General features: G+C 38.6%; 1 protein-coding gene across 2 annotated transcripts in view; it reads right to left on the bottom strand.

Annotated features, from left to right (window-relative positions):
* Positions 1-20090, bottom strand: part of LOC123814674 (SLX4 interacting protein) — a 213389-nt gene that overhangs the window by 52157 nt on the left and 141142 nt on the right. The window contains exon 7 of one of the 2 annotated variants that reach the window (XM_045832609.1): positions 17837-17957. The exons of the other annotated variant lie outside the window; for it this stretch is intronic. Coding sequence (XP_045688565.1) covers positions 17837-17957 — 121 coding nt within the window. The remainder of the gene's footprint in view (positions 1-17836; positions 17958-20090) is intronic. 2 annotated transcript variants of the gene reach the window in all.

Below are 20090 nucleotides of genomic sequence, written 5' to 3'. Positions count from 1 at the left end.
GGTATTAGGGCAAAATGCTAATAGGTAATGGATTTCTTTATAGAGTGATGAAAATGTTCTAGAAGTGATTCTAGTGATGGTTGCACAACTTGGTGAGCATATAAAAATCAGTAAATTATATACCTTAAGTGAGTGAATTGTATAGTATCTCAGTAAAACTTGTTGCTATGAAAAGTTTCTCAGCTAAATGGATGCGAACTCTGTATTCTTTCTTTTAAAGATTTTATTTATTTATTTTTAGAGAGGGAAGGGAGGGAGACAGAGAGAGAGAGAGTGAAACATCAATGTGCAGTTGCTGGGGGTTATGGCCTGCAACCCAGGCATGTGCCCTGGCTGGGAATCAAACCTGTGACGCTTTGGTTTGCAGCCCACGCTCAATCCACTGAGCTACGCCAGCCAGGGCCTGAAATCTGTATTCTTAAAGCCCTACATCACATATGAAGAATGATGTTTTCCCGCATCTGAAAATGTCTGAGGCCTATAGAATGGAATATATGATCATTTGGTCACCCCAGCAAATGCCAAGAGGCTACATAGAAGCAATTAATGCTTCCCATCATCTTACTAGATTCAACATATATACCAATGAGCATTTGATGTGTGAATCCTACAATTCTCCAACAGTAGGTCTCCAAACCCCACAGCTATCATAATTAAATTTCATTGTGTCATTTAGCTTATTAGAATACCATATTACTACTACAAGCCCCTAAAGTTCAGCCTAGTTTTTACTTTTCTAAAGAGGTAGGGAAAAAAGATATAATAAAGCTAGAAATGGTAAAAAAAAAAAAGTATGAAAAAGCCTCCTCGTAACAGGACTATTTATAAACTATGTCCCTGCTGTTATGAAGAAGTTAATATTTTACTAAACTTAGGATAAACTTACACTATGCAAAATCTTAGTCTTCCAAACGTTCACATTACCTTGAAAGGAAATGCAGAAGCTGTTTTATTTTCAAATATATCTTATAAAGAAAGATTTGCTAAGTGTTTCAAAAATTTTTTCTATTTAAGAGAAACCTTTATAAGTCATTCTTATAAATAATGAGAAATTTCTTTTCCCTCAAGGGAATAATTTCAACTTCACTGTTTCTAAGAATATACAGGGTTAAAACTGTGTAAAACAGATTTTCTCACAGTTGGGGGAGAGCAAACCACCGCAAATAGGAAACCAGACAGCTAGGGGGTCAAAACACTAAACTTCCAGGTCAGACTTCTGGTTGCAATTAAGTAAAATTCCTTCAAATATTTGTAAGGAAATCATATTTTTGGTGTCTCCTTTCAGGCCTTGTAACTGTTATGTTCTTTAGTAGCAACTTATATTTGTAGGTATATCCAGATTATTATTAAATACACACAGAGACACACAATCGTACACATTTACATGCACATACACACCAATCTCTGACCCTAGAACTACAATTTGATCTTGGCCTCCAAGTTGAGACTAGCATCTCTTCTGGGCATTCTTTTTTTATGTTTGAGATTATGTGGAGCTCATTTGGTTTTTGCTTAATGTAGAGAGGTAACTTTCTCAAGACATTTCACAAAATAGATTAAGCCAAGTTTCCTATTAAATAAACAGTTCTTGATCAAATAGTTAAAATAAATTTGCAAGTGACTAGAGTTTAGGCTCTAGGTAATAACAGCACTGTGTTGGAACAACAAATATAAACAAGCTCCACAACTAAATGTACCTGAGCAGTTATTAAATGTGCCTCTACTCAACTTCCTGGAGACAGCCCAAGGGTTCATGATGATTCACAAACACCCACCTCACTCAGAAGTCTGTGGCAAATTCACTTAGAGGCAATATAAATGTCTACTCTACCAAAGGGAATGGATTCTCCCTGCCCAGTTTACACCAGTTGTTATAGTGAATATAAAATTGTTTTGATTATAAACAACTGAAATCGTAAACCAAATATGGTAGGTATAAAAATATAATTTTAGACTCTCCACTTTTGTTCTAAATAATTAGAATAATTAGGGTGCCATATTAGGGAATTTGAAAAAGAAATCTCTCTGGTTTTTAATCATCATTTGCATTGTAGTCACCAAAATTCCCCAGCGAATCTCATTCCCAAAGTGTTTTAAACCAGCATGATCTCCTACACTAGAGTCTCTTCACTCGTCCTCTGTACCCTTCAAAGTTAAAGGTTCTTAATTTTTTAGTTATGTAATGTGTTAGATAACTACTATCTGTTTTTTCTCTCAAGTGTCCCAATGGCTATTAATATCAGTGATGTGAAACTCATTTATTACAAATTTTAAAATCTTGGCATTGTGATTGGAGAGCTGGCCAAAGGAAAAGAATTTAAAGGGAACATACAAGCTGGTAAATGCTATAGGTAGTTCCCAGACATCAGAGGGCTACTGCTACAGCGTAATGACCAGAGACCTCCCAAGACACAAACAGTACATGCCCAGTTAAATAGTTTCCACTATACTTTGTCATCTCACACATTAAAAAATCATATGCAGTGCCTCTGGGAAAAGGCGACAGCTTTATGAGTAGTGGGACTGGAGAGGTTCCTCATTAGTATCTGTCAAATACAGGAGAGGTTGCCACTAGTTAAAACTCTATCTGGGATGTGCCAAAGGAAAGTACAGCCTTACGGGGACCTCACTATTTTTTTTGTGCCTCCTTTCCCTCACCTCCCCCTCCCCCAACACACACACACACACACACACACACACACACACACACACACACACACACACACAATGTTGCAGGCAAACCATTCAGACAATATAAAGCCAGAGCTCCAGTGGAAACATTCCCAAAATGCTGGAATAAACCACAATATTCACTGAGTGAACTGGGAGAACCACAGGCCTCCCATCCAGTTGTTACCATTTGAAATACTGTGACAAAACAAACGGATCACCAATAGAATGGTTTACCTCATCTCTATGATCAATTTAATAGGCAAGTGACCTTCTCTCTCATTACTTCTCCCACTTCTAGCAGGGTAGAAGTGCCTACCAGTTCTACCTAACCACCAAATGGGATTTGTCTTTGAAATATCTAGTAATAAATCGTCAGTCTTCATAGACCTGGTAAATGGGCAGGACTCTCAGCCAATTAGGACAACTCCTAAAAAAAGTCTTGTGACCACCATTTAATCATAAAGATTTTTCTAGAATCCAAGCAATCTGTATTCTACAAATTTGGTAAAGTTTCTTGGACTTTCCAGTTTCAGAATATGCAGAAATCTGGGAGCAGAGAGTCTTCATATAAATATGAATAAGCCCAAGCAGACTCAAAAGTAATGCTCAAGCTGTAACACCATAAAACCCCCAAAAGAATTGGCTTTGCAATTTGAAACCAAACAATGGTGATACAGATTTTATTTTATGAGGGAAAATCCTTGTCTTCTTTATGAGTGGGTCAGGTGGTTAAGGGAGAGGGGCAAAGTGGGAGAGAAAGCAGTTTACTCACAGGTGATTAGAGTCAATCTAGTAAGGTCTAAACTAACATTGAAAAGGTCTTGTAGGTGGTTCAAATCGTCAACCTCTTGGTATGGTAAAAATGTGGTAACATATTTTGAAGATTTGTACATCAAGTTTTCTTTTGTTTGAATTTCTTGTAAAATAAAACAGTAAACAGAAAAATCAGTCATTGCTATTCTGGCAATGCCCATAACAGGTGACTATAACAAGTTGCAACATTATTCTTAAAAGTTTAGGTATTTTGTTTTCTTTTCATTTATTGGAATAATTTATTAGCCAAGTCTCCCCAATTTTTGAGAATGCAAAGCACTGTGTGCTGTCATTGCTGCTTTACCACACCTTGTGTTATCATTGCTGCTTTAGCACGCTTTTTGTAAAAAGTATAAAACTTTTAGTTTTACAAATTGCCCATTCCTGGAAAAATAATCTTTGCTGAAACTGTGGCACATTCATCACAACCCTTAGAGGCACTTGTTTTCATTATTGCCTGTTTAAGCTTCTCATGTGTGGATGAAAGGCTAGAAATGTTTTGATTGAGTACATTATGGGAAGAAATGTAAATAATAACTAAAGCTATTGAAATACATGTGTAAAGAGAAAACATATGTTTCCACTGTGCCCTAGGATAGGTCTAGTGAAATCCATTTCTATTCGTAAAGAGCTGTGAATAAAAAAAACAATGTCTAAACATTAAGAATAGTTACCAGAACATCAGAAAATTAAAAATATGTTGTGCTGTTTACTGCTTATAAAACCCCACAAGCGTCCAGTCTTTCCTCTTTCAGCCATCCATGTCCAACTCTGAAAGGCAGAGGAGTCCCTGCATCACTATGCCTGTGACTGGAGGGTGGCTCCACTCCTGTAACGGGCGTGCAGAATGACGGGGACGAATGCCATCGCTCATGGCAATGGCTGACACATTAAAGTGACTGTTGAGGTTAGTAGTATTTGCCAAGGGCCTGTGTTTTGTCAGGGTTACTTATTGAACGTACAATAATTTTTATTCTTGCTGATATGTAAGAAATGAAGGTTAATGTTAATAGGTAAGGATGGTGATTCAGGGCAAGATTTCACTGTCCTCTCTGAAAATGCCTGATGGTTTATATGGAGGAAGGGCTGGGTTCAAAATAAAAAGTGTTTCACTTCCAAAATTTATTTTAAATAGGAAAAGGCCCTGTTTTCAATGGGCTAGGAAAATAAATACAAACCAAAACAAACAGCACATACACAAATCTGCACCCATGGGGACAATGAGGAGAAGGGCTCACAATCAAGCCTGTGTCTGAAGAGCAAAGAGAAAGCTTTCTTTGGCAGGTACCAGGCATCGGGTGTGGGGGAAAGGAGGGGAATATTTCTCAGACAGAGGGAAGAATAGGAAGAACTTGCTTGCTTTGGCAATTCTCATCTTTTTCTTCTCCTGTTATGTGAACACCCACTGATTTCCTAACATGGTGGTAATGTGCCCCACCGCAGAAGGCTGCGTGGGTGTCGATGAAGAGAGAGGAAGCCTGGTAATTCAGCCCCGAACATTCACAGAAGATACCTTGGATGCCACAGTGGAATGAGGAGACGGCTATACACTTTGGCTGGAGCTTTAAGCTAAGATTTTAGAGGAGTGTTCAGCTTCGAAGAAAAGCCAAGGGGCCGAGGGGTGGGGGTAGGGAGGTGGGGCAACCACTGCAAACAGAAACCACAGTACCCAGGAAAATTTAATTTATTTTATGGCATTTTCCAAAGGACTGGGTTTCTTAGATGTTAACTGTAAGAAAACGGTTATACAGAATAGAGTAATAGGCAGTAAAAATTTTACTGCTCCACAAACACAAAAATGCAGTGAACCCTTTGTATCTAGACAATGCATTAAAATAAGTGTTTGGAGCTGGAAGATGAGCTCTGTGTTGGAATCTATCTTTCCCTTTGCAACTTGTGATCAGAAAATAGGAGATATAAAATCTAAAATAAAGATATCCACATGGTAGTTCAAGCAAGACAATGCTTAGTTTCCCCGTGGTTAATTTAAAGACGGCTTGATTTTCATGATTAGAGAAAATTTTTATTTAAAGAAAACACACACACACACACACACACACACACACACCCTCTTCTAGTTATGTGACCCTGAGCACACTGCTAAAACCCTGAGTCTGGTGCTCCTCTTTAGAAAAGGGTTAAGAATTCTGGTTGGAAATGGCTGCCCCAAAGACCTGCCATGGCTATGTGGGAGACCCAGCACCTAGCAGACTGAAGCTCAGTTATGGGTAGGTAATAACACTCAGGGACATGAGCGTTGTTAAGACGGGGAAGAGCTGGAGGGAAGGGATGTTCAGTCCCTAGCTAAAGAAAGGTCAGAAAATATTGCACCTAATCTTATACTGGGGAAGGATGTGGTTTTGACTTTCTGAAAACCAAACAAGAAAAACCACCTAATAATTTGTAATTTACAGACCACTTTCATCTCTGCCTTTTGTTGAAGGGCAAAGAGATGTTGCAATGGAAGCATGCCACAAAGGCTTGGCAAAGAAGCACATGACCAGTGAGTAGAAACTATAATCCATTGCTTTACCTCTTCCAATGTGTGTGCTCCTTCTGAGTAAGACTCCACACTGGGTGCTGAACAGGGCAAGAGCCTTATTCTCTGGGAGTCGGGGGAACAGTGAGTGCTGCTAACAGTCCAGGGTGGACCAGGCAAATAAGAAAGGAAGAACCAGCTTCTTGAGAAAGACCATGCATGGAATCAGATAAGGCTCCTCAGGAGAAGTAACTACTGAGCACCTGCCTGTAGGGTGATAAGGAGCTGGTCCTGTGGAGTGAAAGGAAAATAAGAGTTTCAGGGAAAAGCAGCAGCACGTGCAAAGGCCCAGAGACAAGAGAGCAGTATGTTTAGGGCCCATCACGCTACAATGACAAGCTGATAAATGACTACAGGAACTTTGTTTAGAACAGGGTTGCCTGGCCAAAGCTATCTGGGACCACTGAATCTCTTCCCTATAGTGAAGAGAGGCTCCTCCTGAACTCAGCTTTCCAAATTCTGGCTACAGAGCCACACAAGTCTCTGGGTACTAGGTAGTTGGCTTGCCCAGCATTCTCTTGATAGCCAGCCCACTTGGTGCCTGAACCTGAGACTAAAATGTTTGCCACCTCTATCCTTACAAGATCATCTTCATGCTTGCTCAATAAAATGTTTGATCAGTGGGAAAACTGGGGTCCCTCTGCTGGAATGCAGCTGCAAGGTACATGGAATTGTACCCTGGCCAAGCATACCTAGCTAAAGCATGCTAAGAGAGCAGATGATCTGTAAGCATGCTGATCTATGTAAGACTGTCAATCTGTGCCAAGCAATTGCCCTGTGTTCCCAGAGAACCTTGGCATAATGGTAGAAGCTCAATGTAGGGAGAACTCTGCTATCAGGGCCATTTCTCTGCTATCAGGGTGGATGGCTACCTTGGTAGTGAGGGATACCCCTCAGGAAGTGAGAAATAGTTGCTGGGAGGAATGATAACCAGGACAGGTAGGTTGTCTGTAGGCCTTCTAAGCCCCAGAGAGGGTGGGTCAACCTGATAATGAGGTTGCCCAAAATTTGCAGTCAACTAAAGAGGGCCATGACCTAAAACCTTGGTAGGAACCCTGTCAATGGCCTGACTCACACATTTTTGGCTTATTGGTTAACTGGTTATGCCCATAACTCAAAATAAGGTGGAGAACATACTAAGGCTCTACTTAAACTGTATGTCATAGGCTGAATTATGTCCCTCCAAAACTCATATGTGAAGTCCTAACCCTTAGCACCTCAGAATGTCACTATTTGAATACAAGATCTTTAAAAAGGTAATTAAATTAAATGAGGTCATTAGGGTAGTCCCTAATCCAATATGATTAGTGTCCTTTTTTAAGAGGAGGAAATTAGAACACAGATATATATACAGATGGAGAACCATATGAAAACACCAAAGGATGATACACAGAAATTTGGCTTCAGTTAATCTCACAAAGGGCCCAGCAGGTCCGTGAAAATCTCTAGTTGTTTTCTCAGTTGCTGAGTATATAACTGGAATACATTTATTCTGATAAAATACACACTTGAGTTCCATGTCTCATGGAGGGAGTGTTATTATGGTAATGGAGGGCCAGAAAAAAGTTTCTGGAGTTCCCTTCTGCATCAGAGTTGTAAACTAAAAGCAGTATTGATCTCTAGGAAATCAAAGAGACTATGCCACCATCAAAAACTCAAAATGCCCAAGAACATATTTTTTCATAGAATTTTCTTATTTAACTTGCTTCTTTGGCCTAAGCAAAAGACACATAGATGTTGGAGAATTATGGGGGATTACTGTAGGTTTAGTTAAGCATGGATTCTTCTAGAGGTGGTCTCTCAGCCGGAGCACTATAGCACCTAGCATCAGCAATATAGAGATGGTAAAATCTGAGGTTTCTATCAAGTGAGCAGAGAACTCAGAAGCAAATTTCTATCTATGGAAGGAATACCACACAATTTCGCTGTTGTGCCTCATTGCTCTGTTAACATTCTGCTTCAGTGACATGATTAGTCCACAGGGACCTTGATTATCTCAATGCCTTGTACAATATTGTTCTGGTTTATTACATTGAAGGCATTATGGACTTAAAGGCCAGGAGGAGGCATGCACTCTAGATGTCATGCTAGGACATAGGCATGTCATATATGGTGACAGATAAAACCTATAAAAATACAGTTTCTAAATATCCAGTGGTCTGGGGCATGTGAAAGAGTACATCCAAAAGAGAAGTTAAGTTTTTGTACCCTTCCTACCACTAAGAAATAAGCACAAACATTGGGGGGTATGTTTGTTTGCATGTTTCTCTGACCTATATACATGATCCGAAAGGTTGAATGACCAGTTTGCCAGCAGAGAAAAATCTGTGCCTGGTTTATTAATGCCCCTTCCCAATAGAGGCTATCAGCCAGAAGTGAATGAAATTGATGATATAACCTCAGTTGGCATAAAGAAGAAAAATCTGACCAGTGGGCAGAATGGTGAGCAGTATATTTTGGGTCCATTTGAGGACTGTAAGGAGAGAGAGCCTGAAACAGAACTCAGAAGGCACAGTGACAAGGACATTAGGGGAAAATTCAGGCAAAGTGAAAGTAGTTGTATCTTATGTGAATATTCTCAAAATGGCTGCATTAAGGAGAAGTCCTTATAAAGAGCTGGACAAGATGACCTGCCCCATGGATCCTGGCCAGTTTCTTTCCCCAGCTTCCAATTTACCTGCTCAGAGGGCTCCTGACCCATGTGGCCATGGGTGGCAAGGAGGAACAACATGCTTGGACTCAACAACACAAACTTAACTTCATCAAGGCTGAGCTCTGCCAAGCACTCAATTTGTCAGCAGCAGCAATTAATATGAGTTTCCCCACCAGCTCTCATATCATAGGGAGATGGATTAGCAGTGGTGAGTAGACTATATTTGACCTCTTTCATCACAGATAAGGCAGTAACTTATCCTCACTGGAAAGGCCCCATCAGGATTTGAATGTGTCCTTTTTGCCTGCCATGTTTCTGCAAGCCACATCATCCATGGACTTACTGAAGGTCTCATTCATCATAACCACCACAGTGCTTCTGATCAAGAAACTCATTTTATAGCCCTGGCTGGCGTAGCTCAGTGGATTGAGTGTGGGCTGGGAACCAAAGTGTCCCAGGTTCGATTCCTAGCCAGGGTACATTCCTGGGTTGCAGGCCATAACCCCCAGCAACCGCACATTGATGTTTCTCTCTCTCTCTCTCTATCTCCCTCCCTCCCTTCCCTCTCTAAATAAATAAATAAATAAAATCTTAAAAAAAAAAGAAAGAAAAGAAACTCATTTTACAAAATAAGGCAGTGGACTCAAAATTCAATGATTCTACCAAGCAACCATGCAAAGCTCAAATGCAGCTGGCCTTATACAACGAGGGAAAGGTCTGCTGAAATTTAGTTATGATACAAATGGCAAGGCAGGGCCTTGTAATACTTAAGATAAAGTTATATTGACATGGTGTGTCAATAAAACAATGTGTTTCCTTGGCCAAAACACATGGTTCCTGGAACCAGAGAACGAAAATGGAAAAGGTAAACAATGACAACCTCACAAAGGCTGGGACCACTGGTGGCTCAATAAAATCCCTCATGAATGAAGGTCCAAATCACTTTGCCATGTAATAAATTCTGATCAGCTGACTTACTGGCTATGGACAAAGGAAATATGAAATAAATGTTAGAGGAGGGAAGATAGCAATATCAGATATTTATTTCTTGTGACTGGTTACAGAAATTAGAATAGTAGCATCTCCCTATATTGTCTTTGTTGCAGTACCATGTATATATAGTTATATATTAATTAAGTTTTTGGATTTCTGTTTCCTTACTATTTTGCTCAAGGTATGTTGACAATAGTTAAGGATTTAGTCAACACATTAGCAAATACAGACTGTGAATGAACTAGTGAAATTAAACAGACATTACTCAGAAATCTTGGACTTGGAACTAGGACTTGGTACTTTGGGTTATCTCTCTTGCAGGAGATGCTAAGCACATTTCCTTGTAGTTGGGAGAGTTGTGTAGTTGGCAATAGCTTGATGTTATTGTTTGGAAGTTTATGAAAGAGGAAAGCTTCAGTGGTTATTTGTAACTTGTGGCTACCCACTCCAAATTTTTGACCATCTCTTCCTGTGTTTTGGTAACTTTCCACATTTTTTTAATTTTAAAAAACTTTTTAATCCTCACCCAAGGATATGTATTTTTATACTGATTTGAGAGAGAGAGAGAGAGAGAGAGAGAGAGAGAGAGAGAGAGAGAAACACCAATCAGTTGTCCCCTGAACTGACTGGGAATCGAACCATTTTGGTGTATGGGACGATGGTCCAACCAACTGAACCACCCAGCCAGGGCACTTTCCTTTGGGGATGCCCCGACCTACTGGGATCAAATCCTTTTGGTGTATGGGAGGATACTCTAACTAACTGAGCCACCCAGCCAGGGCACTTTCCATATTTTATAAGTCCCACTTTCCTAAGGTAAATGATAAACATTTTGCATCCCCTGGCTCACCTACAACTAGGGTACATGTAGCCTTGTAGAAATCTTATAAGGAGCATCCAGGGCTTTGGCCACATGCCAGATAGTCAATCATCTGCAGGCAGACAGCAGAGGCTGATCCCTGGTTCAGAGCATCATAGATAGCAGCTGAAATGGTGCATGTACCAAAGCTGTCCCCACCTTGTGGCTGAGGCTGTGCTGATTGTGTAGCTTGAGAATGTGGCTGTCTGGTCCTTTCACATGTAGATCCTGTGAGCTACCTAATACTGTTAATCAACTTCTGAAGAGCCAGACCCATTTTGGTTAGTCTCAAGCACAAATGAAATTAAATAAAGGATATTAGGCAACTAAGATTCCAGACCACAAAAGGTTTTAAGCTGGAGACTATTACATTTTTGTTTTCAAAAGATCACTTTGGCAACAGAAGTGTGGATGAGTTGGAAGAAAAATCAGGAGGCTCCAATGGCAAGATTCCAAGAGTTGTTAATAAGGGCCTTGACCAAGGGATCGACAATGGGAAAGAAAGAAAAAGACAAACAACCCAATGCAAAGATTAGCAAGGGTTGTAAATATTGAGTTCAGTCAATAAATACATAAAAACAGAAACATAAATAAAAATCAAAGAGCAAGAGATCTTTTTTAAAATTGTCCTGTCAGACTTGCAAAAATTAAAAACACTGGTAACACCCAGTATTGGCAAGGCTAAGGGGAAAAATAGTAATGAGGTAGAATTGACAGAAGTTGACAGTGAAGTCTTTAAAAAAACTTTCTTATATTAATTTTTACTGAATCTATTGGAATAACATTTCAGGCAACCTAAAAAAGATAAAGTTATTAGCAAATGTCTGTGCTATGCTATTTGCTGTTTGAGTTTATGAATAGTCTTTGTATTCCTTTATATTATATGACTAAGGAAATGGTCCCATAGCCATTTATGCTGTTTTTTAGAAAAAAACCTCAAGAACACAGAAAATTACTTTTATGAGTATAATCAGCAAAGTTACCAGCCTAGAGACTTCAGGTCATCCAGCATTAAGTGCTAGGTATCTGTGCCATGATAAAGGTGTATTACTGTTACATGTATTTGTAAATGAAAAAGAAACACGTGCAACTGAGAGAAGATATTCAATTTACAAAAAAGCATGAACCACCCACATTCATCCAAGCCATCAATACAGTAATGACAGTTCTTTCTAGTTTTAGGGATCATGAGACACAGAGTTGAATTCTGAGAAGGAAATAGGAAAGGCCTTATGGTTAGTGGCTCTGAAATTACTTTTGAAAAAGACATTTAGATAAGATTACTGAAGCAGCTAAGAACAGGCCGTTAGATAAACGTCTACAGAGACATCTTTGGCTCTGAGGAAAGAGTAAAAGCATGTATCTAGTTCCCATTTTTTGTGAAGCTGTTAATAAGCAGTATAAGATAGCAGTATAGTATTGCTTGTGCACTTGGTCCCTGCATGTATGTAGGGCCTACAACATGATGAACCTTGGGCATCTGGGAAAAGCAATCCTGTGGTAGATGTGAGTGAACAATAAATACCCTTACCTTTTAGAAATGAGTTACTTTAGTATGAGGTTAAGCACTTACAACTGTCAGCCTAGTTATCTGTTTATGCTCGTGAGTTACATAGCAAGGTACTGGAGAAGAAAAGAGGCTCTGGGGGTGGCAAAGAATCCATTTTTACCATTAAAAGGGAGGGAGAAAGGCAGGTAAACAGGTTATAAAACACAATTATGGTGGGAATGCAGATTAGTGCAGCCACTGTGGAAAGCAGTATAAGGTGCTCTCAAGAAATTTAAAATGGAACTATCTTATGACCCACTTTTCGGAATTTATCCAAAGAAACCCAAAACACTAATTCAAAAGAATATATACACCCCTATGATCATTGCATTGTTATTTACAATCACCAAGATTTGGAAGCAGCCCAAGTGTCCATCAGTAAATGAGTGCATAAAACAGCTATGGCACATTTACACAATGGAGTACTACTGGGCCTTAAAAAGAAGAAAGTTTTACCCTTTGTAACAGCATCATACTTGGTGAACATTATGCTATGTGAAATAAGCCAGTCAGAGAAAGACAATTATCATATGATTTTGGAATCTAATGAACAAACTGAACTAACATGCAAAAGAGAGACAGACTTATATATAAAGAGCAGGCTGACAGACTCTGGGTGAGGTAGGAGGTGGAGGGATTTAGCAAAAAATAAAAAAAAAGGAGAAAGAACTCAAGTACACAGAAAACAGTGTGGTGGTGGTGAGGCAGGGTGTGGAGGTGGAAGAGAGTAAAGGAGGGATAAATGGTAGTGGAAAAATACAATTAAAAATATAAACAAACAAACAAAAAACCCCACAATTACAATACCATGTGATGAATGTCATAAAAGTGTTTTAGGTGCCAGAGAGGAGAAACTAAAGACAACTTGGAGAAGTAATATTTGAGTTGGGTCTTAAAGGTTAAAAAGGAGTCATCCAGACAAAAGAGAAACCTGTAAATGCAAAGGCACAGAGGTATATAGAACGTAAGTTTGCAGGAAATAGGAAAGAGAGTAGCAGGAGGAGATAAAGCAGGATATGTAAGTTATGGCAGGGCTTGACCTTACTAGAAATAGGAAAGACATAACCATGCATGCAAGTTATCACATGAACAAACACTTATTAAGTACCTACTGCCAGCCAAGAAATGTGTTCCATGCTGGAAATATAGTAGATAATAAAAGAGGCAGAACTTGTGTTTGGGTAGCTTACACATTTTGGAGAGATAAGGCAATCAAATAGTGTGAATAAAAGTTCAGGATGCTTGTGTCCTGGAACAAGGAGACCTGTCTACAGAATAAGCTTCCTTAAGGAGTAAAGGAAGATTCTGAGCAAAGAGCTGAAGGAGGTATAGGAAAAGGGGAAGACATGGGCAGAGGCTCCAAGACAAGCAGAATTGAGCTTTGGAAGAAAGAAGCTTGCTCTAGGTGGAGAAGTGGTACAAGATGAAGCTGGAGAGGTAGCCACCCCTGGTATCTTGGCCTTAGATTTTAAGAAATTACACCAACTGAACTGTTGACAGCAGGTGAGGCACTGGCCACAGGAGACGCAAAAAAGCCAGCTAGGGGGTCCAGGTGTCCAGGTGAGGCAGACAGATGGACTGGTTGGTGGCAGCAGAGAAGGGGATTAAGATGTGAACAAAAGGCATGGTCAGTTAAAGGTTAACTGTTATTAGAAGTAGGAAGGAGAGGAAAGATAATGCTTTCACACCAAGTTTACTTTCAAAGAGGGATACTTAGCACAATATTTTTCTAATCAGTGGTTGCATTAGCATCATCCTGCCTCCTCCCACTGGCAATAAACTGTACTACTTGTCTCACTACAAGGAAGTCCAGCATTCATCCTGCTGGTGGTCACTGAGCCTCCATGAAGCAAATAAAGGCTTCTTGTTTGGGGTTGTACAGTTAAATAAACTAAGTCAAAGGCAAATGACAAACTGAGAAAAATCATTTGCAACATATAACATACAGAGCATTAATAGCCTCAACAAGTTCTTACAGACCAATAAAAATAGACACTTTAAACTAGAAATACTATAAAAATTTGCAGTTTACAAATATGTATATCATCAGGATATTTGCAGCACCATGGTTTACCACAGTGAAAATAAAATGTTGCATGCAACCTAAATGAGCAATAAATCAGAGAATGAACACTTAATGAAATCCTGTGCAGTCATTAAAAATGGTCATATGAACCCCCAAATGGCCAAAACAATCTTGAAAAATGATAACTAAGTCAGAAGTCTCACACTTTCTGATTTCAAAACTTACTACAAAGCTATGGTAATGAAAAGAGTGTGATAATAGCATAAAGACAAACATGTAGACCAATGCAATAGAAAAGAGGACCCAGAAATAAACCCCTACTTTTATGATCAAATGATTTTTGATAAGAGAGCCAAGACCATTCAATGGCAGAAAAGACAGGCCTTTCAATGGGTGATGCTGAGACAACTAGATATCCACCTATAAAAGAATGAAGTTAGACTCTTACTTTAACCCATATATAAATATTAAGTCAAAAGGGATCAGGGACCTAAATTTAAGAGCTAAATATATAAAACTCTTAGAAGAAAAAAAGCATCATGACATTGGATTCAGCAATGGCTTCTTGGCTATGACATCAAAACCACAGGCAACAAAAGAAGAAGTAGACAAATTGGCTACATCAAAATTAAAAACATGTGTGTGTCAAAGGACACTATCAAGAGAATGAAAAGGCAATCCCCAGAATGAAAGAAATATTTGCAAATCATGTATCTAATGAGAGATTAATATCCAGAATACATAGAGAACTCCTACAACTCAAAAACAAAAACCACCATAAACAATCCAATTAAAAAATGGGCAAAGGGCATAAACAGGCATTTCTCCAAAGAAGATGTACAAATTGCCAAGAAGCACATGAAAAGATACTCAACATCACTACTTACTAGGGAAACACAAATCAAAACCACAATGAGGTATTACTTCATATCTATTAGGATGGCCATAATCAAATTAACAGAAAATAAATGTTAGCAAGGTTATGGAGAAAGTGGAACCCTCTTGTGCACTGTTGGCGAGAACATAGAGTTGTACAGTTGCTGTGGAAAACTGTCTGGCAGTTTCTCAAAAATATTAAACATAGAATTATCAAATGATCCAATAATTCTACTTCTAGATTAGGTATATACCCAAAGAAATGAAAGCAGGGACTCAACCAGATATTTTTACACTGATGTTCATAGCAGCTTATTCATTCACAACAAAGCTGGAAACAACCTAACTACCCAACTACTTCATTGACAAATGAATGGATAAACAAAATGTATATATTTTTATAGGTACAGTCATATGCTACTTAATGACAGGGATATATTCTGAGAAATGTATCCTTAGGTGATGCTGTCATTGTGCGAGCATCACAGTGTACTTACACAAACCTAGGTGGTACAGCCTACTACTATAACTATATGTGCTTTACCTTTATATAACTGGAAGCACAGGTTTGTTTACATCAGCATCACTACAAAATAAGTGAGAAATGTGTTGTGCCAAGACATGAGTATGGCTATGACATGACTAAATAAGAGGAATTATTCAGCTCCATTATAATCTTACGGGACCATCACCATATATAGTCCAAAGCTGATCAAAATGTCATTGTGGTACATGACCATATATTTATATATTAAATACACATTTATTTATTTACTGGTGGTTACCAAATATATATTAGTAGAACAGTGACAGCCAGGGATTTGGGAAAGGAATAATGAGTAATTATCCTTTAATGGGTAGAGTTTCAGTTTGGAATGATGAGAAAGTTCTGGAGATGGATGGCGATGAAGGTTGCACAACAATGTGAATGTACTTAATGTAACTAAATTATATACTTGAAAATAGTTAAAATGGTAAGTTTTATGTTATGTATAGTTTACCACAGTAAAACAAAGTTTTTAAAAATGGTGATTATGTGTTTTTTTAAAATATAGTAATCTCTCATTTTTAAAGATTTTATTTATTTATTTTTAGAGAGGGAAGGGAGGAAGAAAGAGAGAGAGAGAGAGAGAGAGAGAGAGAGAGAGAGAGAGAAACATCAATGTGCAGTTGCTGGGGGCTGTGGCCTGCAACCCAGGCATGTGCCCTGACTGGGAATCAAGCCTGCAATGCTTTGGTTTGCAGCCCACGCTCAATCCACTGAGCTACACCAGCCAGGGCTTTGATCATGTGTTTTTAAAGGATTTCTGTACTATGTAAGGTGGGAAAATATAGGTTATTACAAAATTATACAGTATGATCACTTTTTTTAAAAAAACAAAGTTCTTGCCCACATGAGCCCAAGAAAGGCTTTGCTTTTCATCTTGGGGCCAGAACTGTGTTTTCCACCTGTGACAGAGGCTGGGGATCTGAGTATTTAGCTTTCTTCACTCCATAGGAAAGGAAGGCTACAGCTGACAGACTAGGCCACTACCATACCAAAGAAGGAGGACTCAAAACCTGCTGTGTTCCTTTCCTTTTGTACCAATTAGAAAGTGTGGCTAGCCACATCTGCTCAAGTCCACAAAGAATGCAATCTACTGTGACATTTCCCAAGATTTATACCACTACTAAGTGAAAAGCCAGAAAGTTACCACCTAATACAATATTGTTTGGTCTAAAAATTCCATTTGTTCGAGGCTTTCAGTTTGTGTAAAACTGTCTGCCTACATATCAGCTGTGCTGGGTAAACACTTTAGATTAAGTATGCCTTCAATGGGGTGTACTTAACACAATACCTTTCCTAAATAGATGTTGTATTAGCATAATCTAGTTCACAGTAGTCCAGCACTGTCCTCTGAGGATTAACACAGAGTTGACTGTATTTGTGTCACAAAGAGTGCTATGAAATGCTGACTTAGGAAAAAGACAAAAAGACAACAGACCAGAAAGAACAGTGGGCGGGAAGTCAGAAGAACTGGGTCTAAGTCAGGTTTTGCCACTTGCCACCTGAAATACTCTGTCATTCAACATGTCACTGAATCTGTGTATCAGACTCTGGGCTAAGTATGGTGAGGAAAAGGGAGAATGAAAATGCCAAATACATAAGACAACCTGTCCTCAATAAAAGGTCTTTTATTTGGGCAAGCCCTCTTCTCTTGCACATCTTCAGCTTCTTCACCTATAACTCAAAGACATTACCATTCCCAAAGTGTTATTAAGAAATAGGGCAGGACATTTCAACCTCAGTGCCCTTGACATTTTGGGCCACACAATGCCTTGCTGTGCTGGGAGGGGTGGGGTGGGGGCGGGTAGGCTACCTTGTGCATTGTAGGATATTTAGTGGCATCCCTAGCCTCCACCCACTAGATGCCAGTAGTTCCTAGTCCACTGCTCCCACTCCAGTTATGAGAACCAAAACTATCTATAGACATTACCAAATGTCCCCTGGGGCAAAATTCTCCCCAGTTGAGAACCTCTGAAATAGGGTGATATATATGAAAACATCTAAAAAAACATAAAGCTTTAAATCAAGTCAGTATTAAAATAGATCCATTTATAAGATTATTTCTTTAAAAATCCTTTTAAAAATTTAGTTTCCTTAGGAATGTTTTATTTTCTATTTTTATATATTTTGCCTACTGTTAAATACCCTTCAGGGCTTTTTGGTTAATTTTCTGTACCCAAACAAAGCATCTTCATTAGAACATATTTTTTAAATGTGTCATTGTACTAACATGACAGTCACAGTCAAACATAATTGCCATCTCTACAAAGCAGATGTTTTATCCAAAATCAAAGTACTCTTTGCCTACCTTTTAAGGACAATGGACTGGATCTTGTGAATTCTATATTTGATGGCTTGCGCTGTTTACGAACTTCCAAGTACTCCTTAACTCTCGAATCAATGGTTTCTTTTAACAGTAAACAGACCTCCTAAAGTAAATTAAAAAATTAGGGATAACTTTCTAATTTAATGCAATGCAAAAAAGTCAACATTGTGCACATTAAAAAGTCAACAGTGAACATTTCATTTTGCTTGCTTTTTTAATGAGCTATGAATGCTGAAAGGAAAGTTTTATGTGCTCATGGATAACACTGCAGATGCAAATTTGCTATGAGGTTTGTTGGCTCACTCTGTGATCTGAGACATTCATTTAATTTTCCTCTGCTTTAGTTTCACATTTCTGAAAGGGAGATAAAACACCTCAATGTAAAAATTAGGGTCCCAAGGCGATGAAATCAGTGAGGTACTATGTCAGCAGGAGCCTCAGGGAAGTGCTCACTGGGGCAGCCAGGGGACTGTGGATGAGGGAAGAAGCCAGAAGCCAGGGCATATTCAGAGGGAATCCTGACACCAACCAGTCAATGGGGGCAGCCCCCACGGCTTCACATGGGGGTAGGTACAAAGCACAGTGTCACCAGATCTTCCAATTTGTTTAAGAGCAACCAGAAACTGATATTTTATACAACAATTTCTCATTTTTCAAATGTGGTTCAAAACCTTAAAATCTAAACACCACCATTTATTTGTTTCTGGCCTCAGGTTTACAAATCTATTTTTAAAAGGAATAGCATTGAGTAGTGGGTTGAAAACTGGAAATCAGTAATCTCATTTTCTTACGTATTCTTGTTAATGATACTGTATATGCCCATTTGCTTTTGTGAAAACTGACTATATTCACTTATTAATAGTGAAAATAATTTAAATTATCTTATTTCTCAAAAGTAGATTAATATTTATTAAGCAACAGAAATATGTGGTTTTAATTCAATGCCAACACACCATACTACTAGCAAATTTCTGGAGTTGTCTATTGTTTTATGTATCACTGTTATTTACAAAAAGAAAAATAAAACTTTAAAAGTACAACCACTCACTGGGCAGACACTGTCCACTTTAGCTATACTACCAGAAAAGTATAACTTGATGTAGAAGAGGGAAAAATGCACACAAATCTGAATTTCTCAGATTAACAAGTGATGCAGAAGGACTGATAATTCTGGTTTAATTCCCAAAGACTCTGAAGACAGCTCAGAGTTGCCGAGGTCACCTCAAACCTGTTTCACTGGTTTCCTGCAATGCCATCTCAGGTTGATCTCTTAGAATCTTTATAAATTAAAATAAGAACAAAGTTTTAATTTGCTTCAAAGGGCAATGAGAGCCAAACTTTACTTTTATTGTAAACACATGTACTCCTAAAACAGTACAGAAAACATTTGACTTAACTCAGAAATGTGTTTCCTGATAAAACACAAATACTGGTCCCCTCTCTCCTGCTCTCATTTTGCAGCCCAAGGATGCAGTCAGTGCCTTGTGGAATACAGAGATATCCACTTACAGTTGAGGGTTTTAGCATTGTTCACACAACAGAAAAGGCAGCCTTGCCTCATACTGTTGTTTTAACAATTAAAGAATTTTGCTTCACATGCAGGGTTCAACTATGACTGAGCCTGAAAATATGTGAAAGACATACATGGAAATAGGATTGCTAAAATTTGGCCATAAATGCCCTATAAGGCTAAACCTAAAAATAGTATGACAAAAATAAAGCGAAGGCCATACACATAAACTTTCTCCCTCTAGTTTACGGGCTTTTCTTTGATAAGCCAGGTTTGACAAATGGAAGGCAGGCCATGTGCAATATACTCAAGATACTCTAGTAACTGACCACACCACAGATAACAAAGCATTCTCTTCAGAACCAGAGCAAAGCAAGAAAAGACAAACTCCCAGCTAAGCTGGAGGGGCAGATGAGAAGACCAAAGTTAAAATCATCGAGCAAAAGAGAGTTACATATGGAATCTCTAGGCTAACAGGGGCTCATGTCTGCTTCTTGAAGTTTACAAATGGGAACAGTTTGAGTTCAACTGTTTGGGTACACAGACTACTTTTGCTAGAATCAAAATAAACATGTTTAATACATGTAATTAGTTCCTTTTTCTGAAAAGAAACTGTATATTCTTAAGACTTTTACTATATAAAGTGACTAAAACAGAGTCAAATTGATTGCTCATGAAATCTCAACCATGAGATGATCTAATGACAAAAGAAATGAAAACACTGAG

The sequence above is a fragment of the Phyllostomus hastatus genome, unplaced genomic scaffold (assembly GCF_019186645.2).
Source record: "Phyllostomus hastatus isolate PE091 unplaced genomic scaffold, TTU_PhHast_1.1 phas_contig_17, whole genome shotgun sequence".
Taxonomy (NCBI): Eukaryota; Metazoa; Chordata; class Mammalia; order Chiroptera; family Phyllostomidae; genus Phyllostomus; species Phyllostomus hastatus.
The sequence above is the reverse complement of the archived record's forward strand: the minus strand, read 5'-3'. Positions and strand labels throughout refer to the sequence as shown.